At 40.5% G+C, this 15,626-nt stretch overlaps 1 protein-coding gene across 1 annotated transcript; it reads left to right on the top strand.

The window, feature by feature from the left end:
- The first annotated feature begins 7,949 nt into the window (after positions 1 to 7,949).
- Positions 7,950 to 14,118, top strand: LOC134641581 (heat shock protein beta-7-like). The gene is made up of 3 exons (XM_063494058.1): positions 7,950 to 8,196; positions 11,781 to 11,941; positions 13,927 to 14,118. The coding sequence occupies exons 1-3, from the start codon at positions 7,950 to 7,952 to the stop codon at positions 14,116 to 14,118; spliced, it is 600 nt and encodes a 199-aa protein (XP_063350128.1).
- The last annotated feature ends 1,508 nt before the right edge of the window (positions 14,119 to 15,626 follow it).

Genomic DNA, 15,626 nt, shown 5'->3' with positions numbered 1-15,626 from the left:
CATTAGCAGGGCAGAGGACGCTCGTTGGAGACAAACTGTACAGAATCGAGCTGGTTCCAGTGATCCTGCAGTAGTATGTATTTCATTTTTCCATGACATCACAGGGCCCCAGGGAGCCGGCTAATGCATTTGGTGGTTCAGGAAAGAGTGGAGAGGATGGATAAATCAGAGCAGAGCTCGATACTGAGTTCACACTCGGACAAATGTAAATCACCATTAGGTTTTGGGTCGCTGAACCCCCAGTGATAACAAACTTAAAGACAAAAAAGAATCATTTTTAATTTCACAGACTTCATTCACAGCATAAAGTATGTAGATTGGCAAGCAGTGGAAATTATAACCTGACTTTAGGATAAAGTGAGCAGGATCGGGGGCTGTGAGGGATGGTTAAATAAACTTAACTGACCATGACCACATATATTTCAGCAACAGGGAAATGGTCTGTTGTCATTGTTTATGCACGATGACATCCTACACTTAATTTTTGGCTACATGTTATCTGACCACTTCTCCAACACTGTCACGGCTGCCAAGGCGAGCCGTGTGGTGTTGGAGGAAAAGGAGGACCCAAAATGCAGGCAGTGGCTGATGATTCGAGTGACGTTTATTTATAAGTGGTGGAGTGGCAAAAACAGGCAGTAAGGGAAGAGAATTTACAGAACACACCTAAACTGGGAAAACTAAATGACAACCGGAGAACTTACGAAACGGAGAGAGAGGCAGAAGAGAATTTACAGAACAAACCTGAACTGGGAAAGCTAAATAACAAACCAGAGATCATATGAACGGGGTGAGAGGCAGAGAGACGCAGACGAGGAACAGGACACCGCGGAAACACAGACGAACCGGCAACAGGCAGGAGAACACACAGGGCTTAAATACACACACCAGTAATCAGGGGATGAGAGACAGGAGGGCAACACACCTGGGAGAAATCAAGGCTGACGGGACAGGGGAAACGTAAACTGAACACACTCACATGAGACAGAGACCTTCAGAATAAAACTCACAGACACAGAACTGGCTGGCCGGCAGGCTCAGGACCATGACAAACACTTCTCACAGAAGTCAGACTGCCTCTAACATAGATATTCTGCAACATTAAATACTGTTTGACATCAACTGTATATAATAACATTGTAGCCAGCATATAAATATAAACAAAGATAATAAAAAGATATTCCATTTTCTCATTAGACCCAACTACACCCCGTACAGGCCGCTATAAAGAATGCAGATTTAAGGCACTTCCACATCAGCTTTTCACACTCGAAAGAGAGGTCTGTGGAGGTAAGCATTAACGACACAGAGCTCTCAGTTCTCACTCCTTCTTTTATTCCTCTCCAACATCAACTGCACATCTCGAGCCACAAAACACAGGAACACACTTCCTCAACACTGGGTGTGAGTGGAGCCCTCTAGTGGTCCACCACAGGTCCATCTTTTATATACAGTTTATGGTCTTAATGCCACTCTGTGATTAGCTGTTTGTGGTTCTGCCATTAACAATGCCTGACTGATCAAAAGTTGTTTCAGTACAACATTTTAAAAATTTCACAGACAGAAACGAACAGAGTCAATCAGTTTTCTTGTAGGGGATTAAAAGCAGTATAAATATACTAATAAAATGTGAGTATATATCACTAAGTTGGTTAAGAAGTGAGCTTAGAGAGGGCAACACAACAGTTGACAGGTGTAGTGATTACTCGAGAAGAATGCAGATGTTAATAACCTGCAGATGTTTGTGACAGTTCCATGGCCAAATGTTCCCGGACCAAAGAGCGTCAGATCAGTAAGCATTCAGATTACATTCAAATGAGAAGCATGTATTTCATTACAAGGCTCCTACTGTCTGCAGCTACCTTCTTGTTGAAATATATCTCTTTCAACCCATTCTGACTTCAGAATAGCAAGAAGAAGGATCATTTTCACTCATATTTACCCTCTTATTTCCAGTGGAAATAAGAAAGGCTTTCTTTCTTGTCTTTGTTTGCTCCTCACCTTGGAGGCGTTTTTTTCTCTGATCATCTTTTCTTGTCTGGGTTAAAAAGCAGAGCACGAGGTTCTCTCCAAGACAAAAAGAAAAGCTCGGTGTGAGTCAGGCACATCATTTATCAGACGGCGGTGTAATGTATCCATTGCATTCCTGTGAAGAGGCAAAACACATCTTTCTGACCTAGAAAGATAATTTAGTATGACAGGAGATCAGCTCTCAGCCTCACATTCCTTTTAATGATGCAAATGTTTCTCAGTAATAGTGCACAGTATTAATATGTCATATAATACTAACCTACGAAGATGAACAAAGTCCCTTTTTTTTTATCCTTGTACCTGCACTACAGAGTATTTTAGATTAGATTTACATCTGTTTTTCAAAACAGAAAAATACAGTTGACACCAGGGCCGAGGAAAAAAATGACACACTCAAAAAAAAAAAAAAAGACTTCTTCATGGTACAAATCTCATCTTGTCAAGGCTGTGAAACAGAGTGGAACCACATCTGATCTTCCCAGCTCAGGCAGCCATGAAAAGATCAGACCTCTGCCACAGAGTGAGAAATCTGATTATGAGACTTGGGCTTGAATGGCTCCAGCTCAGGCTGTGAGCTGAACATATCCAGTAGTATCTGGGTCAAGACTTAAAGAAAATTCAAATATAGAAAGTTTGAATTCTGAAAACTGTGACAATATAAATCCAGAATATTAATAGAAGACCTGCTGTAGAGCTGAACTTGAATTTAATTTATCTTCGACATTAAATATTTTAATTAACCTGAATAGTAAAATTCAGAAACCCATACAGAACCCTCCAGCCTGTAGAGCTGATCAGCAATGCCATGAATTTAGGTACCGTAATTGTATTTTTTTTTATAATTTTTATCATTTAAAATCAGTAATGCCAAAAGTCCCACTGATAAATGAAGCCAATGCACTTGTTATTTAAACCTGCATTTTTGTACTTACCACCAGGGGTGACTCTCCAGGTTGGAAAGGAATCTATAATAATATAGCAGAAATTATCTATCTCCCCAGTAAGCATTTTCATTATGAATTTCAGGCATATCAGGCTCTACTTTTCCAAATAAGGGTCAAACTATCCTTTAATACAGGTTTCTTCCTCTTAAAAGGGAGTTTTTCCTTCCCATTGTTGCCAAAGTGCTTGCTCATAGGGGGGTCATCTGATTGTTGGGTTTTTCTCTGTATATATTATATATTCCAGTTAAAAACAAAACAAACAGGAAGTTAATGACATCACCTTTAGTGTCATGGTGTAACTTATTAGAATCCAAATCAGAAAAATCTTTATTGTTCATCACAGAGCAGTGGAAATTTGTCTAAAACGCTGTAAACGTGGCTCTCAGTGTATGCAAATAAAACAGCAAAAATAAGGGTGGTTGTCGTGCTAAACAACAGCAGCATGTTTAAGCTTGATCAGCTGTTGTTAGAATTTATTTAATATTAATTTCTAGTATCAGCTGATGTTTGCTGGAGCCACAGCTGTAAAAGCTGCTGGTCATGATATCGGTTTGGATATGTGGTGAGAGGGAAACATGAAGATGAAACCAGGAGATGTCCTTACTGAATCATCAGCGCTGAACAGGTGATGGACAATGCACATCACTGTCACAACAGCGTTTGTTTTCATTCAAAGGTTTTATGGCTTTCCCTATAATACCTGGTGGGCCGGTCTGTAGTCAAAATGCCCAGGCCCATTTTTTTGTCCCAGTCCAGCCCTGGGCACGACACACAGTGAATTAACCTGAGAAGGTGCATTAAAAAATAAATGGCCGGGCCAGCGGTGCACATCGCAAATTAGCTCGCATAGACACATTAGTTGTGCTGCTTCTTAATGACGGTATCTTAGCTAACAACCCCAACTACCAGATTCAACTTGTAATTGGCTAAAAATAACTTACAGAATTCACAATGTGTTTTCAGGACTTTCAGGTGTATGGACCAATGTTTTCTTTTCTGATCAAACCAGAAAGCTTTAACGAGCAGCTGGATTTGTTCCGCATTAACTGGCTGAGTTAATGCCAGTTAATGCGACATCGAAATGCAGCTGATTGAAGTGAAAACCTTGACTCTGTGGGGGTCAAAGTTTGCAGAACTATGAATGCAGCTGGAATCCATAGCTGTGCGTGTTCATGGAGCTTGCATTTTCACCTGCTGGACATCACTACCTGACAAGTTTAACTGTCTTCAGAACATTGCAGAGGCCTTATTGACAGTATTTGGCTCTACATATCTGTGTGAGCAGATTTTCTCTCACACGAAGAGTGTCCTCTTCGTGTGAGAGGACACTCTGTGTGTCCAGCATTCAGTGTCCTGAATGCTGGACACTCGGAGACCTGTGTCTCTGAGTGGGAGAGGATAGATCACATTAACATGTGTATCTCTGTATTAACAAACATGCCATATTGGCCCAGTTTATTTTTCTCATCATTGTTGTGAGGAGACCATAAATAGCATTTGCATTTTCTGTTGTACAGTTCATTTGCTGTTCTTGTTATGGAGAAAAAGTGTCTTTTTTTGTTTCAAAATAGCTGATAACTATTCGCTGATAGCTGCCAACATCTGTGAACAAATATAATTCTATAAAATTGTTCTATATAGTGTGTAACTGTTAATATAGAGCGTTGTTAAATCTATTGCTAATGCAATCATATGGCACATTGCTGAGGAAATTTTAGATGGCACTCATCATCAGAAAGGTTGCCTACCCCTGGTGTAAACTGTGATGTTTGCACAGCCCAGTAATCGTTACGTTACATTGCAACAAAAATCTGCCCTATTTCTGCTGAATGTTTGGTCTTTTCCTGTTAGGATTGGGACAGACTGTGGTGGGGCTGTTTTTCTTGTCTCTGTGCTTTCCGGTGGAGATGTGGGCGGACTCCTGCATAACCACCAATCACATTTCCTCAGGCTGGCTGTTACACACCTGCAGCCTGTTATCATCATCAAAACTGTGTACTTAAGGGTCAGTATTGAGCCAGAAAGAGATTTCTGTTCTGTTTTTTTTTTTTTCTTTGTCTTTTACGTGTAATATCTTTGTTTATTTTGGTAAATGTACCTATTCAATATCATTATGACTCAGTGTTATTGTAGCTACATTATTTTCAATCCAGTACTTTGAGACTTTATAGCTGGATAAATAAAGGTTATATAAAAGTCATTTTGCCAAAACCTGATTGCAGCTTCTGCCTTGTGACAGGAATGTTGTTTGTGGCTCAAAAATACTTTTTATGATTCATGAGAGATATATTTGACATACGTATCACAGACTATAGGCCAACAAGTTATCTGCAGCAGTTTAAATATGACCAATCATTCTTTGGCAAATACTGGAAATCATTTTTTGGCTCTGGCTGTGGCGATGTCTTGTTTTTGTAAATACTCTGTCCTCTGCTTAGGCAGAGGACAGAGTATTTGTGTTTGCCTGGTTTAGCTGTTTCACCCATCAAGACAAAGTGGATATCGGTACTTACCTGCAAACCCACCTGCCAACCCACTCTCCACCACTCACCACATGACTCACAGAAGTCAGACTGCCTGCCTCAGCCTTTAACTGTCACCTCTTAAGTAAGAATGCTCTTCAGTCACACTCTGAGCCAGCCAGTCACTGCTAATCATTCATTTAATTCACTTAATGTACAGAATTCACCTGCATGCATGCTACTACTGCACATTCACCTAATGTATATTATATATCATGTTCTCCCCCCCCCCCCCCCCCCTTTGCACAAGTCGAGGAGCATGTCAGGTTTCATTTCACTGTGTGTTATACTTGTATAACTATGCATGTGACAAATAAAGAACCTTGAACCTTGAACCTAATACTCTCTCTCCTCTTCCAGATTCTAGCAGTCCGCCGCCCTTTGCTATTAAACGTCTTCACTATACATATACCAGCTCCATTTGTTTAAATAAACCATTTAAGCTTAACGTCAGTTGTTTGGGTCTGCTTTCTGGGTCCAGCCATTACCAGCCTGTGACATTTCCAGCCGCTGCAGTAATATCTCTCTGCGTATAGAAATCTTTGCTCCTGCAGCGATATACCACGGACCAGCCTGACTGCACATTTGTGCCTCCAAACCACCTGCACTGTGTGCGTGCCAAGTTACAGAAAGTGCAAGCACAAGTCACACTGGAATGACACCAACACACACGCCATGATTGTTGCAAGTGTCAGATCATTTTCTTCTTTTTGTGCGTGTGCTCATTCTCGAGAAAGCCAAGCTTAAACTGTGTGTGTCTGTTTTTTCAAACCCACCAGGTAGGAACACAAAGTGAGTGTGCTTGAAGGCATTAGTACCAAAGTCTGATGGCTGGAAAGCACGCAGTTCCATGGAACAATTAATTCATCAGTGAAATATGAAATATTTCAGTCTGGACCAATCCTTGCCTGTTGCTTTTTGTTAGGCGTTATATTTGAAAGTAATTGATGATTTTATACATGTTTCCAGCCGAATTTGAAGAATTTCTACAGTTTAAGATTTAATTTACAGCAGCTGCTATTTCTAGCCTTTTACCTCATTAACACCAGTTGACCATTTTTATCCCATCATCCATGTTGCAGCTAAGATACACCATCTGTTAGAGGTCAGCAGAGACTCTATGTTCTGGCTCCAGAGACCATAATGTGCCACAAGAGACTAAAACTATTCCCAGTGGAGACAGTGGACCGCTGTGGGGGTGGAGCAGGACAGATGAACCCCTCTACCGCTGAGTGTGAGACGCTGAAGGACAGACGACTGAGTTTCTACATTTTTCAATGTTTGTCCATTTTGTGTGTTTTGTGCATTTTTAGCTCATATAATTAAGATGTTTGAAAAGCTCTGAAAAGCCTCTTTAAAAGAAAAACACTGCAGAGGATTTATTAATGCATAATATTTTATACAAGGACGGATACAAGTGTTTCACCTGAGAGCACAAATTGGGACTGTCATGTTGATGTATGCTGCTTGTATTAACTGGATTGTTTCAGGTTTATAGCTTGTACATGATTGTGTCCCTGCTCCGACTGAGGCTGGCGTTAGCCTGAAGGGCAAAATGACATGCTGCTGAATGTCATTTTTCACATACTCGGATGAAAAATGCACAAACAAACATACCATAAAACATATTAATATGACGCTCTTGAATGTCATTGTTGATGTGTGGCACTGTTTGGAGGGCGACTGTATCATCAGAAGGCAAATGTCATTACAATTAAAGCTTTTAGAGGGGGAATGGAAAAGGTCAACAGGGCCTGCATTTACACTGGCTCTTTCTGGAGGGAAAAAGGTAAAAAACAACAACCTTTAACTTTTGTTCTGAAATGTGTTCTCTGGGGAAAACACTCTCCGTTACACATCTTAAAGTATCTTTTATTCCATTAGCAGTTTAGAAGGATTTCAATGGCCAATTTGTTCATGCATTACTGATAAAGTGCTTGCATCACGTGTGGGGTCAGTCCATCACTTTGCTATTTCTGACTACATGCCAGAAGCATCTCCAAGAGGTCCTCTTTACTTATCTCTACCCTGTGTGTGTGTGTGTGTGTGTGTGTGTGTGTGTGTGTGTGTGTGTGTGTGTGTGTGTGTGTGTGTGTGTGTGTGTGTGTGTGTGTGTGTGTGTGTGTGTGTGTGAGAGAATAAGAAAGGGTCTCCACTCCTTATCAGTTTGTCCGTTACATTCTTGGCCCCAGTGGTCAAACAAAATGCCATTTATGGCCACAGGAGAGATACGGTACAGTAAAGTCCACAGTGTGCTCCACTGACCCATAATGCACCAGTGCTTTATAAAAGCCCACAGCAAGGACCTCTGGCTGGAGAGTAGCTTTGGGTTGCCCACTGCTTCTGCTGTATTTTGTCAGTAGAGCCTTGTATTTGAAACAAAATCTTGTTTTCTGAAGCCTGGTTGCTCGAAGAGTCAGACTGTGTTTTGGCACTGTGCGTGTCCCTCACTATGGCATCGCTGACATCTTCAAGCCGCAGAGCTTCCTCATCGTACCGCTCATCAGCACGCTACAGCACTTCTAGCTCTTACTGCACAGAGGGGTCTCTGGGTGGATCATCTGATTCACTGGATACAATTCTTGAGCCTTTTCTCGACTACGCCGATCATTCCAGTCTGTTTGGAGAGGAAGGCCCTGGAGGACCAAACTGTCTGGCCCCATTCAGAAGGCACAGCAGACCCTTCTATGGGCATGATGGTAAGGAACTCTTGTGTCAGTATAGGTTAATATATGCTACACCTGCATTTTTGTGGGTTTCTTCACAGAGGGCTTTTCTTTACTAAATTTAAAATTAAAACACTTTTTTCAACATCTTCTTACCTAATATTCGAATAAGGAAGCTATAAACACTTAGTTAGCCAAAATTACTGCACAAAAAATAATAGTCTTTCTTAAGCATAGTATAACTGTATTGAACATGCCCAGAAATGAACGACTGAGCTTATAAACTTATCAGAAAAGTGTTCGTAGAGGTCAAGTCAAAAAGCTATTTTTCCACAGACTTCTATAGGACTGGAGGTCTTTTTGCAACCACAGCTTTCGCCATCTGGTGGCCTTTCACAGAGAATGCAGGTTTAAGGCACTTCTGCACTTGCTTCGTTTTTCTGACCCAGAAGCTACATCCATGATTTATATGTCTATGTTTGCATCCCTGTGCAGTTACAACAGTGAGGAACAACTCCATAGCTCAGAGCACTGGAAGTCATTAATTACCTCAGGAATTAGTCATGCCAACATATAGCTAGCTAAACTTTTACAATGTTTTTGGCCACAAAAATACTGCAAAAAGAAAATATTCCTGTGTAATTTTGTGCATTTTTGAACATGAAATACTGCAAATTTTGCTATTCAGTCAATACCAAGGGCCAGTAATGATGATACCAGTAGGTTGCCGATACTTTTAACCTATAAGATCAGGGGAAAGCTAAGTGCTATGATTTATCAGATTAATCGTCGTTAAATTGCAAATTCTGAACACTTCTAATTACCACATTGTGATTTTTACTTTCCACAGTTATTAGCTAATACAACAAAACACACCTTTCAGCTTTTCATGTATTTTGAAGCTGTTTGTTTGGAGAGCTGGAATGTAAATGTGCTTGTCTCTAATGCACTTTGGGTCAGCTTCTGTTGTTAGAGGATAGAAATAAAGTATGGATCCTATCACACCAGTATCAATCTGATGCCAATGTTTGTATCAATACTATCAATATTTGGATTGATCTACACTGGCGCCCATAAAGACACAGAAATGCATAACTTACACATTTGTGCTTCTGTTTTTAGTTTCATAAAGACATAAAAGTATATATTTTTATTTTTTGTGATCCTTCAGCAAGAACAAAAATCACAAGCCTGAAGACCTGCTATGGTTTGAGTCACTGTTCAGTGAAGGGGCTTAGCAAAGGGTCAGCAGCCAATAAAAAATTATTGATCAAAAGGTCCTAGGGTTTGTGTATTCTTTGATCTGATCGATGTGATTTAATTTGCTGTTATTATGTGTGACAAAAGTGCACAAAAAAGGTCATCTCATCTTCATCGTGCTCCACATTAGCTATTTTCGAGCAGCAGCTCACGAGTACCGTGATGGTAAGTCGTAGCTCTTTTCTTTATTTTGCACATAAGCAGGAAAAGAGGCCTTAGTAATCCATGTTACTGTTCTAGGTTAAATGAATAAAAGAGACCTGAAAAATAGCAACCAGCCTTAGCTGTGAGAGCGCACATGGCTCCAGACATCGTCTGCCAGGTAACATAAAAAAGTAACTCTGAGTGGTCAATAAGGCTGGAAAAGAGCTGTATAAATGCAGTGCATTTAATAGCAAGGTGAAAATTATTACAGCAAAGGTGGAGTGCAGATATAGACTTATCATGACTTGTTAAATGAGTTATGCTGCACAGGGCACAGAGCTGTAACGACCAGAAATAATAAAAGGTTTATGATCCCACAGGCAGATTAAAGCAAAATCAATAACCGGACTAAAAATTTTATTTCACTGAATAGGAATATTTTCAGTTTCTCATGAGCTACCTGAGAACTGATGGGGACTGAAGGCGGAAATAAAATGAAAGCAATTCTTGTTGTGTCTCTTCTTTACCAAAAGATTGTTTATTTTTTGACTAGCAGTAAAACACACTGACGGCCCAGACTGACCCTTCAGTCTGTCCCTGTCTGACGTCCACTGGCCTCTAAGTGCACAGGTTGTGGTTTAAAATCTGGAAACAACCCAAATGACTGAGACTCAGGACTCTGTATGGGGAGCTAAAACGTTCAGTGTCAAACTAATAGATGAGGCACATTGAAATGCACAGTAGTTTAAGTAAACTGTTTAGAACTCATAAATTAACCAATAATTTGTGTTTACTGTGCATATTTTGTTTTAAAAATACAAGATTGAATTAAATGACTTCATTTAACATTTTTTCTAATTTCATAATGACAGTGCCTTTCAAGGAAGCTTAACAGTTGCTCTCAGTCTCATGTTAGAAACGAGTAAGTGCCATAAGTAATTCCGAATAATCCAGTCTGTGGACTTTGTAAATAAACACAGTGCACTAACTCAATAACATCTTATTTAATTAGGCTGAAAACATAGACTGTATATGGAAAATGGAGGCACCCATTGTGATGTCATCCATTGATTGTTAACTCTGCACTTTGAAGGCCCCGGTTCAGCTTCATGACAATCACCATCTTGTTTTTCAGGAGCCAAGAGTTCTCCTATTTAGAGGAGAGATGGAAGTGCTATGTTATGCATTAGCTAGCTTGCTAGCTTTGCACCTTGCTTACAAAACTATGTTAAGAATAGACATATTATTTGTATGCCTTTTTTATCCATCCATCTATCCATTCGCTTATCCTTTTCAGGGTCGCGGGGGGGCGCTGGAGCCTATCCCAGCTGTCATAGGGCGAGAGGCGGGGTACACCCTGAACAGGTCGCCAGTCTGTTGCAGGGCTAACACACAGGGACAGACAACCATTCGCACTCACATTCAATCCCGCATTCACACCTGTGGGCAATTTGGATTAACCAATTAACTTATCCCCACTAACTGCATGTCTTTGGACTGTGGGAGGAAGCCGGAGAACCCGGAGGGAACCCACGCAAACACGGGGAGAACATGCAAGCTCCACACAGAAAGACCCCGGCCTGATGGTGGAATTGAACTCAGGACCTTCTTGCGGTGCGGCAACAGTGCTAACCACCGTGCTGCCTTTTTTATATTCAATATTATTGAAATATGCTACTGAAGACACAAACACAGCAAACAAAGTCAAGATGTCAAATTCAGTGACACTACTTAGTAATGAAAACTTTGAAGGGTTAACAAAGTCCTAAAAAAGTTAAAAAGAAGAAAAAAGAAGAAAGAAGAAAAAAAAAAAAGATTCAAAACAGTTAAAAAAATGTTCATGAAGGTTCAAACTATCCATGAGGGCCAAGATTGTTTTAAAAATTCTATAAATCCACTTTTAATACTATTATTTGTGCTATTTCTTTGTGGGTGTCCATGGCAATTGACCCACTTTGGGACTCAGCCTCAAGAGGCTATTAGAGGAACTGCAATCTGGAGCTGACTTTATTTTTTAGACTTGGGGATTGCTGCATGGCTCAAGAACACTGCGCAACACAATATTTCCAGCAAAAACAAATGTCTTACAAATATAAATATTTCATAACATTAACATGTTGATGGACTTTTCTACATTTCGTCTGTGATACATTTCCATGAGCATTAACTATATTACTTTATACGGTTGTAATGTTTGTGCATTTATTCTGCAGCTCCTGTGGGGGGCGCTGCAACAGTTGGACAGACCAGCACAGGTGGTGTAGTGAGGTGTCTGGGAGACAGCTACTACATGTCAGCTGATGTCAGCCAGTTTGAGCCACATGATGTAGTGGTGCTGGCCTACAACCAACACGTGGTCATCCACGCCCAGAAGGTGTGTAGATGTATGTGTGTTTTGGGATTTCTGAATGAGTGAGGGGGAATTAGCAGGGTATTTGTGAACTCTTGTAGCATGCAAATGTGCATGAGCGCACTCGTGGGACCGCTGGGATGCATCACTCACGTCTGGGTAAAGCTGTTATTGTTACAAAATCACTGCAAACAAATCAGCTGCTGCCATGAATTATCATTAGTCATGTCCAATGATTTGTTTGTTGATCACAAAGTATGACATCTGCCATTTGAATCACTGATTAATATTTTGAATTTTTGAACTATTATGAATGCTTTCTAATTTCCATGAATGACTCCAACAATTTGGGATTTTTGTGAGTTTCTGAAGACAAATACAATAACATATTCTTCCATTTTGACTTAGTCAGAAAGCCCTCATCATAATTTACAAATGTCAATGTCAGGAGTCAGACGGGGTGAAGAGATCACATGACTTTCAACCATAAGACAAGAATAAATACTGCTGGGACCATTTTGTTTGCACTTTACCTTTAATGACACTGTTTGGTTAGGTTTATGCATTAAGTCAGACTTTATATTATGCCGTTAGGTTTAGGTACTAATTGGTTATGATTAGGGACAAAAAATAAATAAATCATACACACTTCCTTATACAGAAACATTTTCTTAACATTTCCTTGCCAGAGGTATAACAGCTCCCTGGTTACCATGAGAATAATTAACCAGCATAGCACTTTAACCAGGGGACTCCAGGCATCTATTTCAGCTGTTGATACTTCAACTGAACTCAGAGAACCTGGTCTCAGGAAGAAATTCTAAACTTTGTGTTGTTGCTTCCCTTGAACAAATATCAGTGAATTAATGGTGAAAGGCAGCTGTTTGGTCTTGAGGATTTGACAGGGATTATTCCTTCTAGTGGAAGTATTCCCTGTGGTTATGTTTCCATGGCTGTATAAGGTGGAACATGTAGCACACTCTCAAAAAAGATGAGCTGATGATAGTCAAATTTGGCAGGGATGACAGGGATAGTTAAGTAGGTAGAGTGTTCGCCCAATAATCGGAAGGTCAGGGGTTTGAATCCACCGAACGGCTACTATGAGGTTCCCCTGAGCAAGGTATCATCTCATTTATAAAAGTATTATGGTTAAAGGCACAATAGAAAAAAAAATCACATATGTAACACGTAAAAGATGTTAATCTTGATTTGGTGCTCTCTTGGTGGTATAGGCTGTAAAAGTGGGGAGTTAATACTTTGTTGTCTGACTGTGGGAGTGCAGAGATGCACCTAGACCAACAAAGCCTCGCTGTTCCATCTGTGTCTCACCATCAGTGCTACATTAAATCACACGAGGGATCATAAGCAGACATAAAATAATTTCTTAAGCCAAAAAAAAGAGTTTGAAAACACAGAATTTACCATAATAAAACATGTTTATGAGAAGACAGCATCTTCTCGTAAATCAAAAATGACTGACTGTTGTACAGTAAAATTATCTGGACCGCTGTCATATCCATCACATCGGACTCGGACGTGGTCTGTTGAGCTGCAGACAAGCTGGAGCTTGGTGCCTGTCCGGCTTTCTCGCTCTCCGCCTCCCCTCACAGTTTGACGTTAATCATGTTTAAAAGGTGAGAGAGCAGAAGGAGAAGTGGGAAGAGCCTTCGCTGCAGTCCAGGAAAATCATTTTAACAGGGTTAAGAAGGCAAATTGGCAAAAATCCACAAGCGTTCAACCTGCCTCGAAGACCTATAACAGTGAAAAAGCGTCTTCAGAGAGCAGCAGTCAGTGCTCATTTTCCTCTGCCTCTGTTTCCCCCCGCTTGTTCTTCACCAGCTGAGCAGTGCAGCACTCCTTGCCTCCATCTCGTTCACTGCTTCTCACCTTCTTTTTGCACCCCAGCACCTTCCCTGGCCTTGTTGCTCTTCTCACTTTTCTGTGCCCTTTCTTCCTTTTCATTCCCAGCTGGCCAATCCCTTGTTTGACTTTTCATCTCCATCCTGCAGGTTTTGGATGACGGCAGCATCAGTGACACGTTCACCCATAAGTCCCTGTTCCCTGAGGATATGGACCCCCTGTCAGTCAGTGGGACCCTTAACCCTGACGGTACCCTGGTGGTGAGTGTTCGCCGGAAATCAGCACTCACTGGGAAAGAGCACCTGGCTATCCCAGTCTACAACAGTGGGGCTGACCTCTGACCTGTGCGCACATAGTGTGTCTCGTGGTTTCTCCCATGGTTTTATAATGATCTTTTATAACATTATAGTGTTGTTTATAGCTTATGCAAACTGTGTGGCCATGTGCACTGAATATTTATATAAATGAGTAACTAATTAATCATTATTTATAGTATAAGCACAACTTGGCACCACCACTTCCTCTTTTAGCTTGCAATCACATCATTTGCTTCCAGTAAATCTCTCGCTGTCTCAACCCCTCTACCAGGATGATCAGGCTAAACACTCCACAATGCATTAACAATCCCACAAATGTATCAGGCAGATTATTAAGTTCATGTTTACATCATGTTTTCTTACATTACTTTCCAAACAAAAGTCTCCAAACCCTTCAGGAACGTTCAGGTGCTGCAGGAACTAAAAGCCCAGGGAAGCCCATTGTTATCAGGCGTGTGGTAATTAGTCAAATAAAGCAACTCTTGTTTTCCCAGTGTTGTTTTTAATCACAAAAAACATAAAAAAAAACCAAAGCAAAACTTGATGATATAAAATGCAAAGCTCATCTTTGTGTTGTTTTGCTGAAGCGCAGTGAATAGATACGCTGCTAATAGCAGCGGAGGCTGCAGGGACAGTACTTTCAGACCTGCACCATCATCTGGCTTACATGTGTCTGACAGAACACTCAGCTCCTCTCTTTGATCAGTCCAGCTGTGCACCTTTTGTATTTTTACACTTCAACTCAGTTTCATAGGCATCACTGAGGCGTGTACTGATCTCATAATGCTTCCAAAACACATGTGACCTCCAGCTCAATGCTGAGGCCCTCTGTATCCTGTCAATACGAAGACGGGGGACTGTGCTGTTATTCTGCTAAACCTGCTGGTTTTACCCTGCAGATTTATTTCTCTGGAACAATTTTTTGCAGTAAAAGATGACAGATTTATTGAATTATTATTTGCTGATGTTAAGTTTCAAACTGGTTTGAAGGTGTTTGTTCTAAAAATGTTGTAAACTGTTCAAAACCTTCATGGTTGACTTCAGGAATCCTTGTTTTTAGACGATTCAACTAATCTGTGTTTCCATGTTAATTGAGTAAATTAAACGTATTCTGTTTAACTAAAGCAGATCTTTGTTGTCCAATTTGTATCAAAATCTGGTCTTTTCTTAGACGTGGAATAAATATGTGTTTGTACAAAAATGTCTAATGGTTGTTGGTTTGTCTGTCACTGATCAGAGAGCAAACAGATGGTGCAGAGTGGTGCTCACTGCGTCTCCCTTCTTGACTGTTAGCAGCATCAGCTCTCAGAACAACCTCACAGTCTCACTCAGATTCTCTACCTGCAATCTGCACACACACGTCTTAACTTTGAGGTTACATAGATCCCCGACCCACAAACCTAACCATCACCAGCAGGTCTACTTTAATAGTTGGTCTGTTGTAGAATCTGTTTTGAAGTCAAATAAAGGGCAGGAGAACAAAACACTTAATTTACATTGAATTTTAAAAAACAACATATCAACTTGTTCAT

The sequence above is a fragment of the Pelmatolapia mariae genome, linkage group LG14, assembly GCF_036321145.2.
Source record: "Pelmatolapia mariae isolate MD_Pm_ZW linkage group LG14, Pm_UMD_F_2, whole genome shotgun sequence".
In the NCBI taxonomy this organism is placed as follows: Eukaryota; Metazoa; Chordata; class Actinopteri; order Cichliformes; family Cichlidae; genus Pelmatolapia; species Pelmatolapia mariae.
This window is presented reverse-complemented; position numbering and strand designations above follow the sequence as displayed.